Source organism: Adiantum capillus-veneris, chromosome 23 (assembly GCF_014529385.1).
Source record: "Adiantum capillus-veneris isolate H3 chromosome 23, ASM1452938v2, whole genome shotgun sequence".
Lineage (NCBI taxonomy): Eukaryota > Viridiplantae > Streptophyta > Polypodiopsida > Polypodiales > Pteridaceae > Adiantum > Adiantum capillus-veneris.
The window spans coordinates 24,856,421-24,873,316 of NC_140953.1; the positions used below are offsets into that span (position 1 = coordinate 24,856,421).

Below are 16,896 nucleotides of genomic sequence, written 5' to 3' on the forward strand. Positions count from 1 at the left end.
TGCAAAACGCTATGCTGATGCAAAAATGCTAGGGCTGAAAACCGTCTTTTGCTGCTGCCGGTGGCCTTGCAATGCAAAACGTCAGGCTGACCTGCTGTAGTCTTGTTGCCAAGCCGATGCAGAAGCAAAACGCTAGGCTGGTCTTGTCCAAAACGCTAGGTTGTTGCTGGGGATGCAAAAACGCTAGACCATCTGGGGGTGTCCTGCTGAGAAGTTGCCTGTTGAGCAAAGTGCTTTTGTTGCCTCTTCCGCCAGAAAGTGCTAGCGCTAGGTTTGCTTATATACAAACTTAGCAAAATTGCCCTACCTACTTTCCAACAAAAGTCACTAAAAAATAATAAGTGAAAAATGTCAAAAATAGGGAAAATAGGTCTATGCACTGTAAAAATGCTTCTGATGGTTTTTGATTGGAATCTGATGGTCATGCTGTGTGCAACCAGAGGATATGCATCTATTCTAAGTGTCTGGACATGCACATTCTGCGAACAGACTCAAAAAAGTGCTAGATCACTTCCTATTCTAGATTGACTTGACTGAACTGAACCCTGGTCATGCTGTAGCTTGTCCACGGACACATAGGGTTGGATGTGTCACGTGACACAAATGCACTTGCCAAACCCCCTTGAGGAACCTTCCTCTTTTTGCTTGAGGACCCCACATTGGACTTGGAAGAGCCACTTACATTAGTTGTTCCCTTAGCATGCGTACTCATCGAAGCACCTCCTTGAGCTTGAGAGGCATCTCCTTCCAAATCATTGACGACAATCTCTACTACATCGGCTGGGGCCTCATCACATGGGCCTCCCACACCATGGCTAGCAATGCCCAAAATATGTGCACGGATACGCAAAGGACCACCGTCCCATGAAATGCCCACAAAAATTACATTTGCAAGTCCATTTTCCTTTTGGGAGGCACTTCACTTGCTGCACATATTGCCACTCGGTACCCTTGGTTCGGCCATCTGCAAACTTGCAAAGAATCCGGCTTGGAAGATGGTGCAACGAGCTTGAGCCTTGGAGTGCTGAGCTACTGTGTGTGTTGGCAGGAGAAGTTGAAGGCAGGAGAGAGTGCGACCCGAGGGTGGAGAAAGAGTGTGCAGACACATTCGCCTAAAGACTATACGAGCGCGCGGCCTAAAAATTGCAGCCAAAACTTTTTTGCCCCAAAATTTTTGCCACACTGGCTGGAGGTACGAAAAATGCATCCGTACTTGATCCGTACACGTACCCGTACGGCAGTACGGCTGGCCAATCGTACGCTAACGAAAAAAACTATGATCTAGTGTTAAGTCTCCTTTCTCTTTCTCTTTCACTCGCAGAACACTCATTCACAATATCATTCTCTCTTTTCTCTCTAGTCTTTGCACATCTCTCATGAAGTACTTGGAATCTTGAGTACGCAACGAGCACTCATCTTGAGCATTCACCATCAATCATTGCCGTTGCACATTACAAAGGGTCCCCTTGCTTTGTTGTCAGAGCAGGTACCTGCTTTTGATTACTTGCACAATGTTGATACAATGGCTAAATGCTTAATACTTCGTGCTGATGCTGATGCCTTGCAAAAATGTTGGGGTTCTGATGTGATGTAGAAACGCTAGGCTGAATCTGATGCTGCGGGTGTTGTCTCCTTTTCCCGAATCTCTTGCGCATCTATGCCTGCGCTTGAAAAAAGAGTCGCAACATCTCTTTCATGTGTCGATCGTTCATGGCTTTTCTTGCTTTGTTCTTGTGATCCATTTCTGCATTTCTTTTTGCACATTCACGATCAAATTCTGCTAGTCTTTCTGCTCTTCTTGCTAACTTCCTGTTCATCATCATCATGTCGAAAGCCTCCATAGGAGTTAGTGCAATCCTTTGCGTAGATGGGGAAGCGAGAGGGTCGGAAAAACCTCTTGGTGGGGAAAATTCTTCTTTGCCTTTCTCATGCTCATCATTTTCAAGCGAAGTGTCCATTCCGCTTCGAGTGATGACCATCCACTGAAGTCGTGGGTTCTTGTGGTCTTGAGTTCTTAAGTTCACGAGGAACTTGGGTTCTTGGGGTCTTGGTTCTTGGGTTCTTGAGGGTCTTGAGGTTCTTCTTTCGCTTGCAATCTGTGCTAGAGAAGGATCTTCTCTTCACCCGAGTTCTGCTCTTTTCCGCGGGCGCATCCCTTGGCGGCCTTGCGCTCACACCAAGGCTGCTTTTTCCCACCTCACGTCGATTGGCCGGCCGCTAAGTGCACGGTCTGCTCTCAATGAGTGAAAAGAGGCACAAGGGGAGGTTGGACAAGCCCTTCTTTCTTTGGATTCCTGTCACTCTTTAAAAACACTATTAGGAATCAACACGCCCAAGAGGACTTGGGTTATGTGCGACCGGAACAAGCAAAAAAAATTCTGTGGTTCTTTCCTTGAGTGATACAGAACACTGCCAAAGCTCTGATACCAATGTAAGGTGCAGCGGAAGTGAATGTTGAACTTTGCTCAAGATGAGTGCTCCGAACCGTGCTCAAGGATTTCTTTTACTTATGGAAGGGAGAGCCTTCCGTTTCTTTAGTGAGAGAGTGCAATGGACATAACCAAAGTGGTGAACACTGTGAATGAAGGAGCATGAGACTGAGAGATAGAGAGAGAAGAGAACACGACACCAGAAAGTTGTCAAACCCTCCTCCAAGGGCCCCACTCGATGGAGAGAGTGGTCTACTATTGTTTGCACAATCTGATAAAAAATGCTGATGCAAATCTAATGGCTATGTCGAGGTTGACGATGGTGACGACGAGGACGAGACTATGGCTGAAAACTGATTGCTTTGGATGCTTCCGGTCGGGCTGTTCTTTATCCGCTAAGCCCGATGGTCCTTTGATTGAAAATGCTATTGCAAAACATTGATGTGCTGCTCCTTTACCTCCTGAATTTTGCCTTGCTGAAAATGCTGGTTTGGCAGTACAAAATGCTGATGTGTCACATGACACATCTAACCTTATGTGTCCGTGGACAAGCTACAGCATGATCACGGTTCAGTCAGTTGAGTCAGTTTAGATTAGTAGTGATCTGGCACTTTTGTGAGTCTATTCGTAGACCGTGCATGCCCAGTCACTTAGCATAGATGCATATCCTTCGGTTGCACACAGCATGATTATCAGTATTCCCTTCAGAATCCAATAGATTTAGTCAGGGGAATTTTCTAGTACATTTAGCCTATTTTCCCTATTTTTGGTATTTTCACTTATTATTTTTAAGTGACTTTCCAACAAAAGTAGTTAGGGAAATTTTGCTAAGTTAATATATAAGCAAAGCACTTTCTGGCAGAAGAGGCAGCAGGAGCTTCCCGCTCAATAGGCAACTTCTCAGCAGTACCCCCTTCTCAGCATCCCCTAGCGTTTTTCAAGCAGAAACCATCGCCATCCTTCCCTCATCCTGGCGTTTTTCTCCCACAGCATTAGCATCGCCATAAGCTTCTTCTCTGGCGTTTTTCCCGCGACCTACAAGCCTCAGCCCCAGCGTTTTCCATGCAAAAACGCTAGCATCTTCAGTCAGCGTTTCCTTGCAAAAACGCCAGCAGTACTTGCAGATCTCAGCGTTTTTCAGCCTTGACAAAACGCAGATTTCCAGCAGATGAACAGTAGCAGATACATCCCAGATTTAGTTGCAGAAGTTCCCCCATCATTAGCCAAAGAAAACGCAGCCAAAACAGTCATTTTCAGCCACCGAAACAGTCCCGAAAAACAGCAGTTAGAAGACCACAGATTTCAGCCACCAGGTCGTCGTCGTCACCACCGTCGTCGTCATCGGCATAATCCAAGTTGCATTAGTCCATTGCATACGCATTGTACACCTTTGTGCAATCAAAGTAGACCACTCTCGCCGACAAGAGTGGGGCCTTCGGAGGAGGGTTTTACAACCTCTCGGGTGTCGTATCTCTTCTCTCTCCTTCTCTCAGTCTCATTCACTTGCACGCACAATATCCACTCACTTTGTTCGTGATCACAGCACTCTACAAGACGGACGACTCTTTCCTTCCCTAAGAACTAAAAGGAACCTTGAGCAATAAAGATCACTAATCTTGAGAAAATACAACATTCATTCCGCTGCACCTTACATTGGTATCAGAGCTTTGGAAGTGTTCTGCATTACTCAAGGAAAGAACCACAAGAAATTTTTTTGCTTGTTGCGATCGCACGAACCCAAGTCTACTTGGGCGTGGCGATTCCTAATCGTGTTTTGTTGAAGAGTGACAGGAATCCCAAGAAAGAAGGGCTTGTCCAGCCTCCCCTTGTGTCTCTTTTCACTCATGTAGAGCGGACTGTGCACTTAGCGGCCGGCCAATCGACGTGAGGTGGGAAAAAGCAACCTTGGTGTTAGCGCAAGGCCGCCAAGGGGTGCGCCTGCAGAAAAGGGTTGAACTCGGGTGAAGAGAATTCCTTCTCCAGCGCGATTTGCAAGCGAAAGAAAACCTCAAGAACCCAAGACCCTCAAGACTCAAGAACCTCAAGAACCCAAGATTCTCACGAATCAAGGACCTCAAGAACCTCAAGACCCTCAAGAACCCAAGTTCCTCGGGAGCTTAAGACCCCAAGATCATAGTACATGGTCGTGACCCGAAGCGGAATGGATACTTCGCATACAGGTGATGAGCATGAGAGAGGCGACGAAGACTCGTCCCCACCCGGAGATGATTTCTTCAACCCTCCCCCTTCGCCATCTACGCCACCAAGTGCACCAAACCCTATGGAGGAAATGGTCAAGGAGATGATTCCAACCATCCAGTCACAGAAAAGTTGACTTTCAGTAAGTATGATGGTAAGATGGATGCTACTGTTATTCATTCTTGGTTGAATCAATTTAATGCTTATTTTGCGACAACTAAGAAAATAGGAAATAGCAAAGTTTTGATGGCAGCTATGTACCGCCGATGATGCCATCAATTGGTACCATGCATGGCAAGAGGCACACCTAGCCGCGCACCTAGAGGCAGCCGACGATTTCACACCCCTCTTTTAGTTGGGCTGATTTGCAAGACAAGCTCAAGGCGCGGTTTATGCCACCTCAGTACCTTGCATGATTGAAGGACGATTGGCGGGCTCTCAAGCAAAATGGTATGCCGGTTATGTCTTTTTCTAATCGTGTTTTGCAGCTAGGTACCCAACTACGCATGTCGAATGATGAGCGCAAAGAGGCTTTTCTCTTTGGATTGGACGAGTATATCAAGTACGATGTCGAGGTACTCGATCCAATCGATCTCAACAAGGCGGTAGCGATTGCTCTCGCACAGGAGATGAAGCACAACAAGAGAAAGCCTAAGGAGAACAAGACTAACACAAGTACCTCGCAGACTTCTCAGAACCTTCAAAATGGTAAGAATGATAACTCTTCTAACCAATCTTCCAACAATCTCTCATCAAAGAATTCTTCCAATGAATCTAAGGGTAAGGCTAACACAATTGCTAAACCTAAGCTTACTCCAGATGAAAAGGTACCACAAGGAATTGTAGGAGGATACATCACTTCGGAAGAACAAAGCACTTATTCTAAGGAAGGTCGTTGTTTTCATTGTCACATTAAGGGTCACATAAAACGAACATGTCCTAAGCTTGAATCGAATGAATCTAAAGAACCCACAGCACCCTCTACATTTGTCAATGCAATGAATGATAACACGGGTGTGCCTAAAGTTTCTCAGGACCCTCCTATTGATGATTCTCTCATTAAATGTTATGGTCGTACGTCGGGGCACCGTTTTGTTATATTGTTTGACTTAGGTAGTATGCATGATGTGATCAGTTTCTCTCTTGTTGAGAGAGCCCGCCTCGAAGTTAGTCCGAGATCTCCTATCCAGGTCTCTGGCTTTCGTCCTGGTATGGACGCTCTCATCACGGAGGAGTGCCTTGATGTGTTGTTTGCAATTCAGCAGACTGCCTTCACTAGAAGATTTGTTGTTTCTCTTCTCTCAGGATGTGATATGATTTTAGGCATGAAATGGTTTCGTGAACTGAACCCTCTCGTTGATTGGGAGGCAAACAATTAACTCTCAATGCCAAAAGTGATTCTCCTACTGTCTTTCATGGAGTGGAAATTCCTCCTTCTCCATCTCTCATTGCTAATATGCAGGATAAGATTGAAAGGATTCAGGAGGAGGAGACTCTCTCAGTCTCTTTCTCTCCATAGCATGACACACAAAATTTGCATGATTATGGGAAGCATGATGAATTGAATGATAATGATTTGCATGATGATTTGGATGATAAAGACAAGCATGATGCGTTGCATGAAGATGATGGGATTGTTCACAAGGATGATGTGTTAGTGGATGCTTTTTCTAGCGAAGCTAACCTCGTTGCAGATTCGATCAATCATGAAGGATCGATCTTGGCTCTCGAGCCTAGGTCCCAAGAACCTCTTCAGGAAAAACTGATCTTGGCTCTCGAGCCTTGGTCCAAAGAACCCTCACAGGAAGTATTATGTGTTCGCATGATTGATACGCACGCATTGTTCGAGTGTTTCATTCGTGAAGGTTTCCTGTATTTTAGTCAACATCGTTATGTGATCCCTTTTCCTAGGCATGATATATTGTATGTTGAGCACGTTTCTCTCATGGATGAGCACGAATGTATGCGGATTGTTCATGAAAAGCTGAAAATTTGGTATGCAAGGAAGTCACATTCCATGTCTCTTCCTTGGCATGACACAGTTGTAGGAAGAGCACATGATAGTATGAGCACCAAACATGGGCATTTCCATTGTGATTTGCCACAGTTGGTTGATTTCGATCAAACAGAAAAGATTCGAGCGCATTGTTTGCATGTGTTTGATGAACGGATTGTCACTCCGTCTCTATGTTCATCTACATTGCATACACAGTCTTTAGCGAAGACAAGATTTTTTTCCTTCACTTTACATGGAACGGGTATGTTCATGGTTTTGTGTTGGAGATGGTTTCAAGAATTTTCAGCCATGGAGATTCTTGAAGACGAAAGAAGCAGGACTCTAGACGAAGTTGAAACATCAAAGGAGCCACAGAAAACTTTGAGTCGCTTTCGGCGCGGCCCAAAGAAGCAAGCGTTGCAGACCTTTATGAAGTTCAAGTACCGCTCGACCCACACAGCAGAGTGGGTCGGCGAAGAGTCCCTTCCAGGATTCCGGATGCTGTTGGCGATCTCCCTCGACGCCATACAGTTCGATACCAGTACCTCACTTTGAAAAGGAGGGGATGTCACGTGACACATCCAACCCTGTGTGTCCGTGGACAAGCTACAGCATGATCAGGGTTCAGTCACTCCAGTCAGTTTAGATTAGCAGTGATCTGGCACTTTTGTGAGTCTATTCGTAGACCGTGCATGCCCAGTCACTTAGCATAGATGCATATCCTCCGGTTGCACACAGCATGATCATCAGTATTCCCTTCAGAATCCAACAGATTCAGTAAGGGGAATTTTCCAGTGCATTTAGCCTATTTTTCCTATTTTTGGTATTTTCACTTATTATTTTTAAGTGACTTTTCAACAAAAGTAGGTAGGGCAATTTTGCTAAGTTAATATATAAGCAAACCCAAGTTAGCACTTTCTAGCAGAAGAGGCAGCAGGAGCTTCCCGCTCAACAGGCAACTTCTCAGTAGTACCCCCCTCTCAGCATCTCCTAGCGTTTTTCAAGTAGAAACCATCGCCATCCTTCCCTCATCCTGGCGTTTTTCTCCCACAGCATTAGCATCGCCATAAGCTTCTTCTCTAGCATTTTTCCCACGACCTACAAAGCCTCAGCCCCAGCGTTTTCCATGCAAAAACGCTAGCATCTTCAGTCAGCGTTTCCTTGCAAAAACGCCAGCAGTACTTGCAGATCTCAGCGTTTTTCAGCCTTGACAAAACGCAGATTTCCAGTAGATGAACAGTAGCAGATACATCCCAGATTTAGTTGCAGAAGTTCCCCCATCATTAGCCAAAGAAAACGCAGCCAAAACAGTCATTTTCAGCCACCCAAACAGTCCCAAAAAACAGCAGTTAGAAGACCACAGATTTCAGCCACCAAGTCATCGTTGTCCGGCATAATCCAAGTTGCATTAGTCCATTGCATACGCATTGTACACCTTTGTGCAATCAAAGTAGAGCACTCTCGCCGACGAGAGTGGGGCCTTCGGAGGAGGGTTTTACAACCTCTCGGGTGTCGTATCTCTTCTCTCTCCTTCTCTCAGTCTCATTCACTTGCACGCACAATATCCACTCACTTTGTTCGTGATCACAGCACTCTACAAGACGGAAGGCTCTCTCCTTCCCTAAGAACTAAAAGGAACCTTGAGCAATAAAGATCACTAATCTTGAGAAAATACAACATTCATTTCGCTGCACCTTACATGATGCAAGTTGGCAAAACGCTGAAGTGGCTGGCTGTTTTTTGTGGCCTGAAAACGCTGGACAGCATGTCAAAAATGCTGCTTGCACTGCTGAAAAATGCTTTGTATGCTGGCTGAAAATCGCTATGATCTAGGGATGAAAAACGCCAGCTTGAATTGGCTCCAAAATGCTAGAAGTGCTATCCCCTTGATGGCTGAAATCTCCCAAGGGCAGGGCTGATATAGCTTGGGAAAAACGCCAAGGTTCAAGGTTGGAAACGCTAGGGGTTCTTGCGGTTGGTCTTGCTTGAGAAGGTGCCTGTTGGGCAATGCTCGTGTTGCCTCTTCTGCCAGAAAGTGCTAGCGCTAGGTTTGCTTATATACAAACTTAGCAAAATTGCCCTACCTACTTTCCAACAAAAGTCACTTAAAAATAATAAGTGAAAAATGTCAAAAATAGGGAAAATAGGTCTATGCACTGTAAAAATGCTCTTGATGGGAATTTGATGGTCATGCTGTGCGCAACCAGAGGATATGCATCTAATCTAAGTGTATAGACATGCACGGTCTGCGAACAGACTCACAAAAGTGCGAGATCACTTCCTATTCTAGACTGACTGACTGAACTGAACCCTGATCATGCTGTAGCTTGTCCACGGACACATAGGGTTGGATGTGTCACGTGACATGGCATCTTCATTATGGTGAGGAGTTGATGGTTGTAAATCAGAGGTGCCAGTAGTCGGGCACTGTTGGGGTGCCCATGGTACTTTCTTCTTCATCAACTTTGGTCTTCCTATATATGTCCATTCTGAGCTGCAGAGAGGGTGCCAAAATTATGCATCTCTAGTGAATGCCCAATGTGATCCTATATATTTATTTTGTCATTTTATGTATTTTTTAATTTATTTAACATGAGAGTTGGGTCATGCAATTTAGTTCATGGGTATATAAGGACCCCCTAGCTCCCATTGTAAAAATAATCTAGTTCCTTGCTGACCTAGGTTGGTTTGAGAAATCTCTCTCTCTCTCTCTCGTACATTCTATCTCTTGATTTTGCTTGCCATGGGTGAAGTTGGGGATGACATGAGGGGGGAGAGAGAGAGAGAGAGAGAGAGAGAGAGAGAGAGAGAGAGAGAGAGAGAGAATGAAAATGTAATATTAACGTCTTCAAAGGGCCAAAATGACCTATGAGACCAAAAGGTTACATGTGGTAAATCTAATACCAGGTCTGGGTACAAAAAGTACAAAGAACTGAAAAGAAAATAGTGGGTAGGGGTGGGGTGAAAGCTATACAAAGGGAATACAAAGGGTGAGCTGATACAATGGAGCTCTCTGACAATCGAGGCATCATATACATGTACGTCAGTATCCAAAAGGCTATAGAGATTCAATGTCCTCCAAGGTAGGCACTCTGTCGGGACGACTCCTATGTCACGCTAGTATGGTATGGATCCTCTGTCGCAAACTGCGTCGATGTGGAGAGGGCCCCCTCATGCGTGGGTGACAGGACCGCCCCAACTCTATCGCCCGATCAAGCAGTATGCCTCTGGTGTCTCTGGTGTTGTTATGTTGTGGGGGCCGCTCGAATTCCTTTGTCTGTGACTGAAAGAAATATGTAATCTTCCGTTGTTGTTGGATCTCTCTCATTGTGCCCCTCTTCAAGAGGTCCTCTCTGTGTTTGCGAATCTCAAGTAAGTATAATCCGAGGCATCTCTGATCCTGGTATCTTATGACTCTAGAAAGTGGCCCAAAACCCTCTCTGAATAGACAATGAAAGCGGCCTCGTATCTCATAGTATACTGGGCAGTGACATATGTAATGTAGCTCTGTCTCTGGCTCTATTTGGCACACCTGACAAATCTTGGACTCAGCGGGTATTCCTCTAAATTTGCCTGTCTCGATCTCTAGCTGATGTGAGGATGCACGCGTGGGATAGATGAATATCCATGTATCCTGGTGCGATCACAAAACCATCCTCCGTGAGCTGGAGAAGATGCTCTCTATAGAAAGCCATCTTCGTACCTAGCCAGGATCTCCTGTGATTTAGCTATTTAGCTATCCCAGCTAGCTGCGTAGTTCACATTGAGCGGCCTAGGTTTCCATAGTATTCTTAATTTGTTTTGTTATGTTGTCATTGTTGTTATTTTTGGTACTCTGACTTTGTATCAGATCCACCACATGGACTGTGGAGTATGCAGATACATACACTTATCTTGGGGCGGTTTTCACTGGTCCAGTATTTTCCGCGAGGCGTGCAGCAGATAAGCGATTGACCAGAGCCTATGCAGCATATGTTTGCAGGTTCAGTTCCAGGAACCTCGGACAAAGCTTTGGCTCTCTGACACTTTGGTCACCTCGGCCATTGCTGTACGGAGTGGAGATATGGGGCACCTCAGTTGATAATCATAGCAGAGCTGGCAGTATTGATGGATGGAGATGTATAGAGAAGCCCTCGGTGTCTATGATTTCTCGGATGATTAGGGCCAAGGCCTCAGTACCACATGACATTGTTAGGGCAAAGCTCGCTGCTCCTCCATTGGTAGTGGAGGCACTCACTCGATCAGTTTCATTTATGCATAGCACCTGGGCTCTCCCTAGAGACAAATATGCTCGATTAGCACTAGAGTCTTCGCGACAACTGGCATTGCAGGGAGATAGATCATGTTGGTATGCAAAGATGGCATCTCGGTTTCAGTTATATGGCTTTAGTATGGATCAGCTACCCCCATTTCAGTACTCTCTGGATGCACCCTCCATCTCCCTCACTAGGGCAGAGATTACTAGGCTCATCAGGCAGGACTTGGTTCAGTTGGATACGAAGAGGACATGGATAGCATCGGTCGCTGGCGGATCTCATCAATCTCCTCCATGGTCAGTATTCTGACCGGGCGTCGTGCATGCCTGGCCAAAATGATCCAAATCTTCTGATGCAGCCTCCGTTGATGTTGTGTAGTCCTCCGCAGTCGTGGGCGTCTAGATCTCCCTAGCTCAAATGCTCAGTTGGTCAGTGTGCCTCTGGTGTGAGACGTTATACTAAACATCTTCAAAAGGCCAAAATGACCTATGAGACCAAACTGATACAATCCTTGTGGATCTAATTCAATGTCTGGGTACAAAAATAAAGTGAAGGAGAGAGAGAGAGAGAGAGAGAGAGAGAGAGAGAGAGAGAGAGAGAGAGAGAGAGAGAGAGAGATTGCTGATGCAGGTGCCCCAGCAAAGATGGGACAAGTTACTAGTTTCTATAGTGTCTCTGGAGACAGGGAAAACCACCTCTAAGACAGGTAAATCACCGGTGAAGAATGGCACTTGTCGTTGGGGAGAAGCTCTCTTTGAATCCATATTGATTGCACAAGAATTGAACAAAAAGGATGTCCCCAAGGAATCTTACAAGCTCGTGGTCTCTACGGTAAGCACGGGAAGAAGATTTTGCCACAGTAGTAGATTGTGAAACGATGTGTTTAATACTTGTGCCTGTCTGAAGCATTTCCTTCATGCCCCAGGCAGTAGCTGATTAAATGTGACATCTTTTAATGGCATGGCAGGGCTTGTCTCGATTCGGGATACTGGGAGATGCAACTATCAACTTTGTGGACTACCTGCAGTCCACAACGCCAGTTTCCTTGTTATTGCCCTTACAGAACTGCAATTTTGGCAGTATACTCCATGTAAATAGCCTTTTTTTCCACGCTGCTTCAATCGAATTTATCCTTGTAGGTTTTGAATAGCGTTTGCAATTTTATGACTTGTACAGGTCAAAATACAAAGAATGGTGCCTAAGTCTCCCAGCAGGTTAGCTATGCTATTCTTTATGGTTTCTCTTGTCAAGTTTCTTTGGGTTGACTTGGATTCGTGCTGCATTGAGTGTACTTAGCCTTCAGAGTTGAAAGTAATCATGCTGAAATCTCCTTTTTCAATTCTTGGCGATTCATTTTTTGAGGACTGAATACGCTTATCTTAGGTAGACCTTTGCTCGTTCAACTGCGGAATTTACTGTAGTCTTACTGATTGACTCGATTGAACATGCGATGTGTCCTTGTAGATAACTGGCAGTAAAGCAGCTTTAATGACCCGCATGATGTGTAGATATCCATTGTTGCCCCCTTTCATTTTGTAATCTTTTTCAGAATCCCTGTGGTAGTTTTTACCACATTATGACTTGTGTTAACGTTGGATATGGCTAAAGGTTGGGCACTGGCTTATGTAGGGACACTGATGACCAGAAAGAATCCCTTCAACAAAGCTCCTTGGCAGTTAGTGCTGAGGGTGAACAATGTACAGAAGTCAATTCGAGGACATCAGTTGACGATGCTTCGCTTGGAGAAGAAAATTCTCCGCAAGCAGATATAGTGAGTTTTGTCAGCCTGATATGTGCAAGAAATCATGAGGTTTTCTAGACTAACCTTTGCTATTGATGTGGTTGTGTAGAGTGAATCAGTGGAATTTCCTTCGACACCTCTAATGGAGGAACCTCAGTTACAGGGTAGAGATGATGATGAGTTTATGTCATTGACTAGCTCAGCAAGTAGCTCTGGCAGGCTTGAGGTATTAAGTGGTGTTTATGATGGCGAATTCATGTCACCAGAAAGGCTTTATAAGCCACTGGGCCCGTCATCCAGCAGCTATATCTCCCCGCCTCATCAAAATAGTTCTAATGTAGAGGGGACCTCACCTATAGCAAGCTCAGCGAAATTGGGCCATGAAGAGAAGACTAGATGGGAGACTAGTCAACGGCGGACTCGTCTTCAAAGAACAGTGTCCGTGGCAATGCCCAGCTCGTGGGATCATGACGCAAATCAATTGGCCGTGGCTGAGATTGAGGCACTCAGGCAACAGCTAGCAAATGAAGCGAAGCGGAGTGAAGAGGTGCATAAAAAATTGTCTATGCTAATTGAAGAGCGCGATATTATCAAGGAAGAGATGGAGAGCCTAAAGTTGGTGGAAGCATCCCCTCCACCTACGAATCGAGATGGGGTCTCAAAATGGCAGCAGGAGATGGATGGGGAGGCCAACAGGCAAACTGTGAAGGAGTTGCAGGATGAGCTGGATTATGTTAAAGGTATAAATTTGAATCTTAGTGTGCAACTTGAGAAGACACAAGAATCCAACTCAGAGCTGCTCTTGGAAATTCAAGATCTTGAGAAGGAGCTTGATAAACAGAGGAGTGAAAGAACGCATGAGAGCACAAGGATGGAGGACAGTGATTCGGATTCCAACAAGCTAGTAGAATCCCTACGCAAGGAGCTGGCAGTGCTTGAAAGGGATTCTCAGGAGCTGACTGAAGAAAATCTGGACCTTTTGTCACAGTTGAAGCAGGCAAATGATAAACTAAACTCTAAGGATGATACAATTGATAGGCTAGTAGGGGAGAAGGTTCATTTCAACGATTCTAATGCTGTCATAGTAAGGGAAGGTGACACTGTTGATGGTGATCTAAGAGAAAAGCTAAGAGAGAATGAGGAAGCCAGACTTGCAATTGAAGCAGAGTCTCAAAGCTTTCTTGACAGAGCCATGAAAGCTGAGAATGACCACTTAAACACCCTAGAGATTATAAAGAATCTTAAGACTGCATGCCAAATGCTTGAACAAGAAAAGGGTGAAACTATTCATACACTAAGGAAGCAGCTTGAAGAGACTAATGAGCAGCTGTCTGCTATTTCGAGACTCTACGATGAAGAAATGCAGGTTACGGACAGTATGAAAGTAGAAAAGGCTAGGCTTGAGGTTGAAATAGCAGCTATCTTGAAGGCAAAAGAAGAAGAGAGAAACGGTTTATGTCAACTCCAGGCTATTAATGTGGAGTTTGAGGAGAAGCTATTTCAGGAACAGCTGAATGCATCAAAGCTAATGCATCAATATGAGGCAGTAGAAGCCAACTCTTTGCGGTATCAGACAGAATTGGATGCCTCACAAGCTCAGGTGAAGAACATGCAGCAGATTATTACTGAGCTAGAAACATCTCAGAGAGATCTGAAGAATGAACTGTATGGTTTACTGGAAAAGGATAAATTCAACAGGTCTCAAATCAAAGATTTAGAGCTTCGTGTAGCTATGTTAGAAGATGAGACAAACTCCTTGAGGTCATCAAGGGCTTTGCTTGAAGCTGAGTTACAAGACATTAAATTACCAAAAGATGTTATGAACTGGTCTAAGCAGTCAAAGATTGGCGTGGAGGAAAATCTTTCACATTTTCAAGACACGAGTGTGAAAGGTTCTAGACGCCCTCTTGAAGAGAAAAACACGGAGGCAAATGAGCACTTGCAGAAGCAGAGCAGCGACTTATCATGGAAACTTTCTGAGAAGGAGGTTGAACTGCAGGATTTGAAAACTAGAGTCTTTTTTCTGGAGGAGGAGCTGCAACGCAAAGTGAATGCTTTAGCTTCAGCCGAGAGAAGGCTTAAAGAGCAAAGAGATTCTGTTACACATGATGGTGGCAACCAAGTCTCTTACCTAACTAGGTCCTTGTCCAGAGCCAATAGTCGGGTAGGGGCAAACAAACCTACCATTCCACCCTCACGGGAGGCAAAAGAGCTTTCTGATTTGCGCAGCAAAGTGAAGCTCTTAGAGGTAATCTAACATAAAACTGTCATGGATTACCAGCAACCTATGTGTATGTGCGTGCATTCGTATGTGTATGTTTCTTGCTTTAAAGTTACAAAAACCTTTTTTCCTATCCTGAATATTGTGTACCCAGTTTTGGTTAAAATGCAAACGATCCATTTTTACTTGTCAGGCTGAAGTTAAAACAAAAGCAGCTGAACTAGAAGCATCTAAAGAGCATTTGAAAGAGCAGTACACACAGTTGTCATCACGTATTGAGCACTTGGAACTGGTCAATGAAGAGCTTGTGAAGGAGCATTCAAACTCAAAGCTAGAACAAGCATTGAAAGAGGTTATCCATACGATTTTGGATTTGTTCAAGTTCTTTTTTAAGTTTCTTTTTCCAAATCTTACCATGTTATTACATTAGTTAGACCTCGTTAGTTGAACTTGTTTTTTTTAAGATCGCAAATATGACATAGTCTTGCTTGTGCAAGATTCCTCAAGTTTAAGGAGTCGGCGCTAAAGCTTGTTCCTCTTATAATTTAAGTTCAATGCAATGGCCATTCCTCAAAGATGTGCTATTTGTATCTAAATTAACAAGTGTCTGAGCACCACCTCACTGACCGTAGACTTAAGAATGAGGATTTTTTTTCCCTGTGAAAGCTGGGATAGACTTTGGACAGCAACTTTTGTCATTGAAAAGTTTCAGTAACATTACATGTTGTAATTCAAGATCATATACATACATTCAAGAAACGAAAAAAGAAGACATACAATTCTTATTATTTAGTGATAACATTCCACTGTAATTTGATAATTTCAGATTCAAGATCGTATACACATTCAAGGAACCATGAAAGAATACATAAAGTTTGTATCATCTAGTAAGAACATTCGGCTGTAATTTGGTAATTATTCTGTTAATGCATAAGCACGCAAGACTTTTCAAGCTTGATAAACACCATAGTTAGCATTACACAGGATGGATAGTGACGTTTGATCAAAATAGTGGGCATCAGTTAGAGTTTTTGAAAATGAACATTGATCTACAGAAGTGCAGGAAGGGAAACTGTCATTGGATTCTTCTTGAGGTCTTGCTGTGGTTTTTTGGGCAATCCTATCTTCGCGACTAAGTATGACTTCTCCTTCCAGGAGGGATCAATGGTTGCAATCAGTTGTGGTGCTGGGATTTGTCCGATTCCAGATGTGAAGTGCATGTGAACTAAACGTGAACTGAGTGTGAACTATGCGTGCAATGTGAACTATTGTTTCATTGTGTGAAGTTTGTGTGAACTACTTGTTAACTATTTTGGCTACCTTTTACCGTGTAAGCCAGGTTTTTTTGCTTTTACTTCAATAGACGTGCAATAGCACATTAGTAAGGCATTGAAGTCTCAAAGTGTGGGTTGTGGGTTTGAGACCACGGGGGCTTATTTGGCACGATGTTTTGTTGCTTTCCTTCAGAAAACAGACAGCCCACATTCCAAAATGACGTGGGCTGTTCATCCCTCCTGAATGGGGGGGTGGTATTTAGTGAGGAGAAAATATTGTCACGCATTGTATGGTTTGGGTGCTGTTGTTTTTTTGGCTTAGTTAATTTAAGTGTGGTGCTCATCAATGCAAAATGAAAGAGTTGTTTTAGTACATTATTCATGGACATTTGCTTGAGTTCTCTATGTGCTTTTTTATCTGTTGTTGCAAAGCATGTTCTAATCTGTTGCCTGGGCCTATTTTGATTGATAGCTAAGCAGTGTACAAAATCAGAACGCAATGCTTTGTCAACGTGAAAACGAGTTCCTGTGTAAATTAGCTTCACAACAAGCATTGCAATGTGAGATGGAGACATTGAAAGAGGTACAAACTGTTTTCTCTTATTTTAAAGTATTTGTCCATAGATTTTTTTATATCACACCAGGAAGTTGTAAAATAATTTGTTTTGAGTCTTATTTTTTGGTCGCTGAAGCTGGGAATTAGGAAAACAACCCTCATTCCCAAGGTAGTGGTTAGCCTTAGGTCAAAGCTAAAATTTTCTTACATGACAAATAAACAGA

At 44.0% G+C, this 16,896-nt stretch overlaps 1 protein-coding gene across 2 annotated transcripts in view; it reads left to right on the forward strand.

Annotated features, from left to right (window-relative positions):
- Positions 1-16,896, forward strand: part of LOC147427530 (uncharacterized) — a 97,958-nt gene that overhangs the window by 30,228 nt on the left and 50,834 nt on the right. The window contains exons 2-8 of one of the 2 annotated variants that reach the window (XM_086497614.1): positions 11,511-11,711; positions 11,848-11,970; positions 12,057-12,094; positions 12,510-12,651; positions 12,731-14,869; positions 15,036-15,194; positions 16,589-16,699. In XM_086497614.1, the coding sequence (XP_086353740.1) occupies positions 11,511-11,711; positions 11,848-11,970; positions 12,057-12,094; positions 12,510-12,651; positions 12,731-14,869; positions 15,036-15,194; positions 16,589-16,699 (2,913 nt within the window). Of the gene's footprint in view, positions 1-11,504; positions 11,712-11,847; positions 11,971-12,056; positions 12,095-12,509; positions 12,652-12,730; positions 14,870-15,035; positions 15,195-16,588; positions 16,700-16,896 lie in introns of those variants that run through there. The other variant, XM_086497615.1, reaches the window with a different exon arrangement.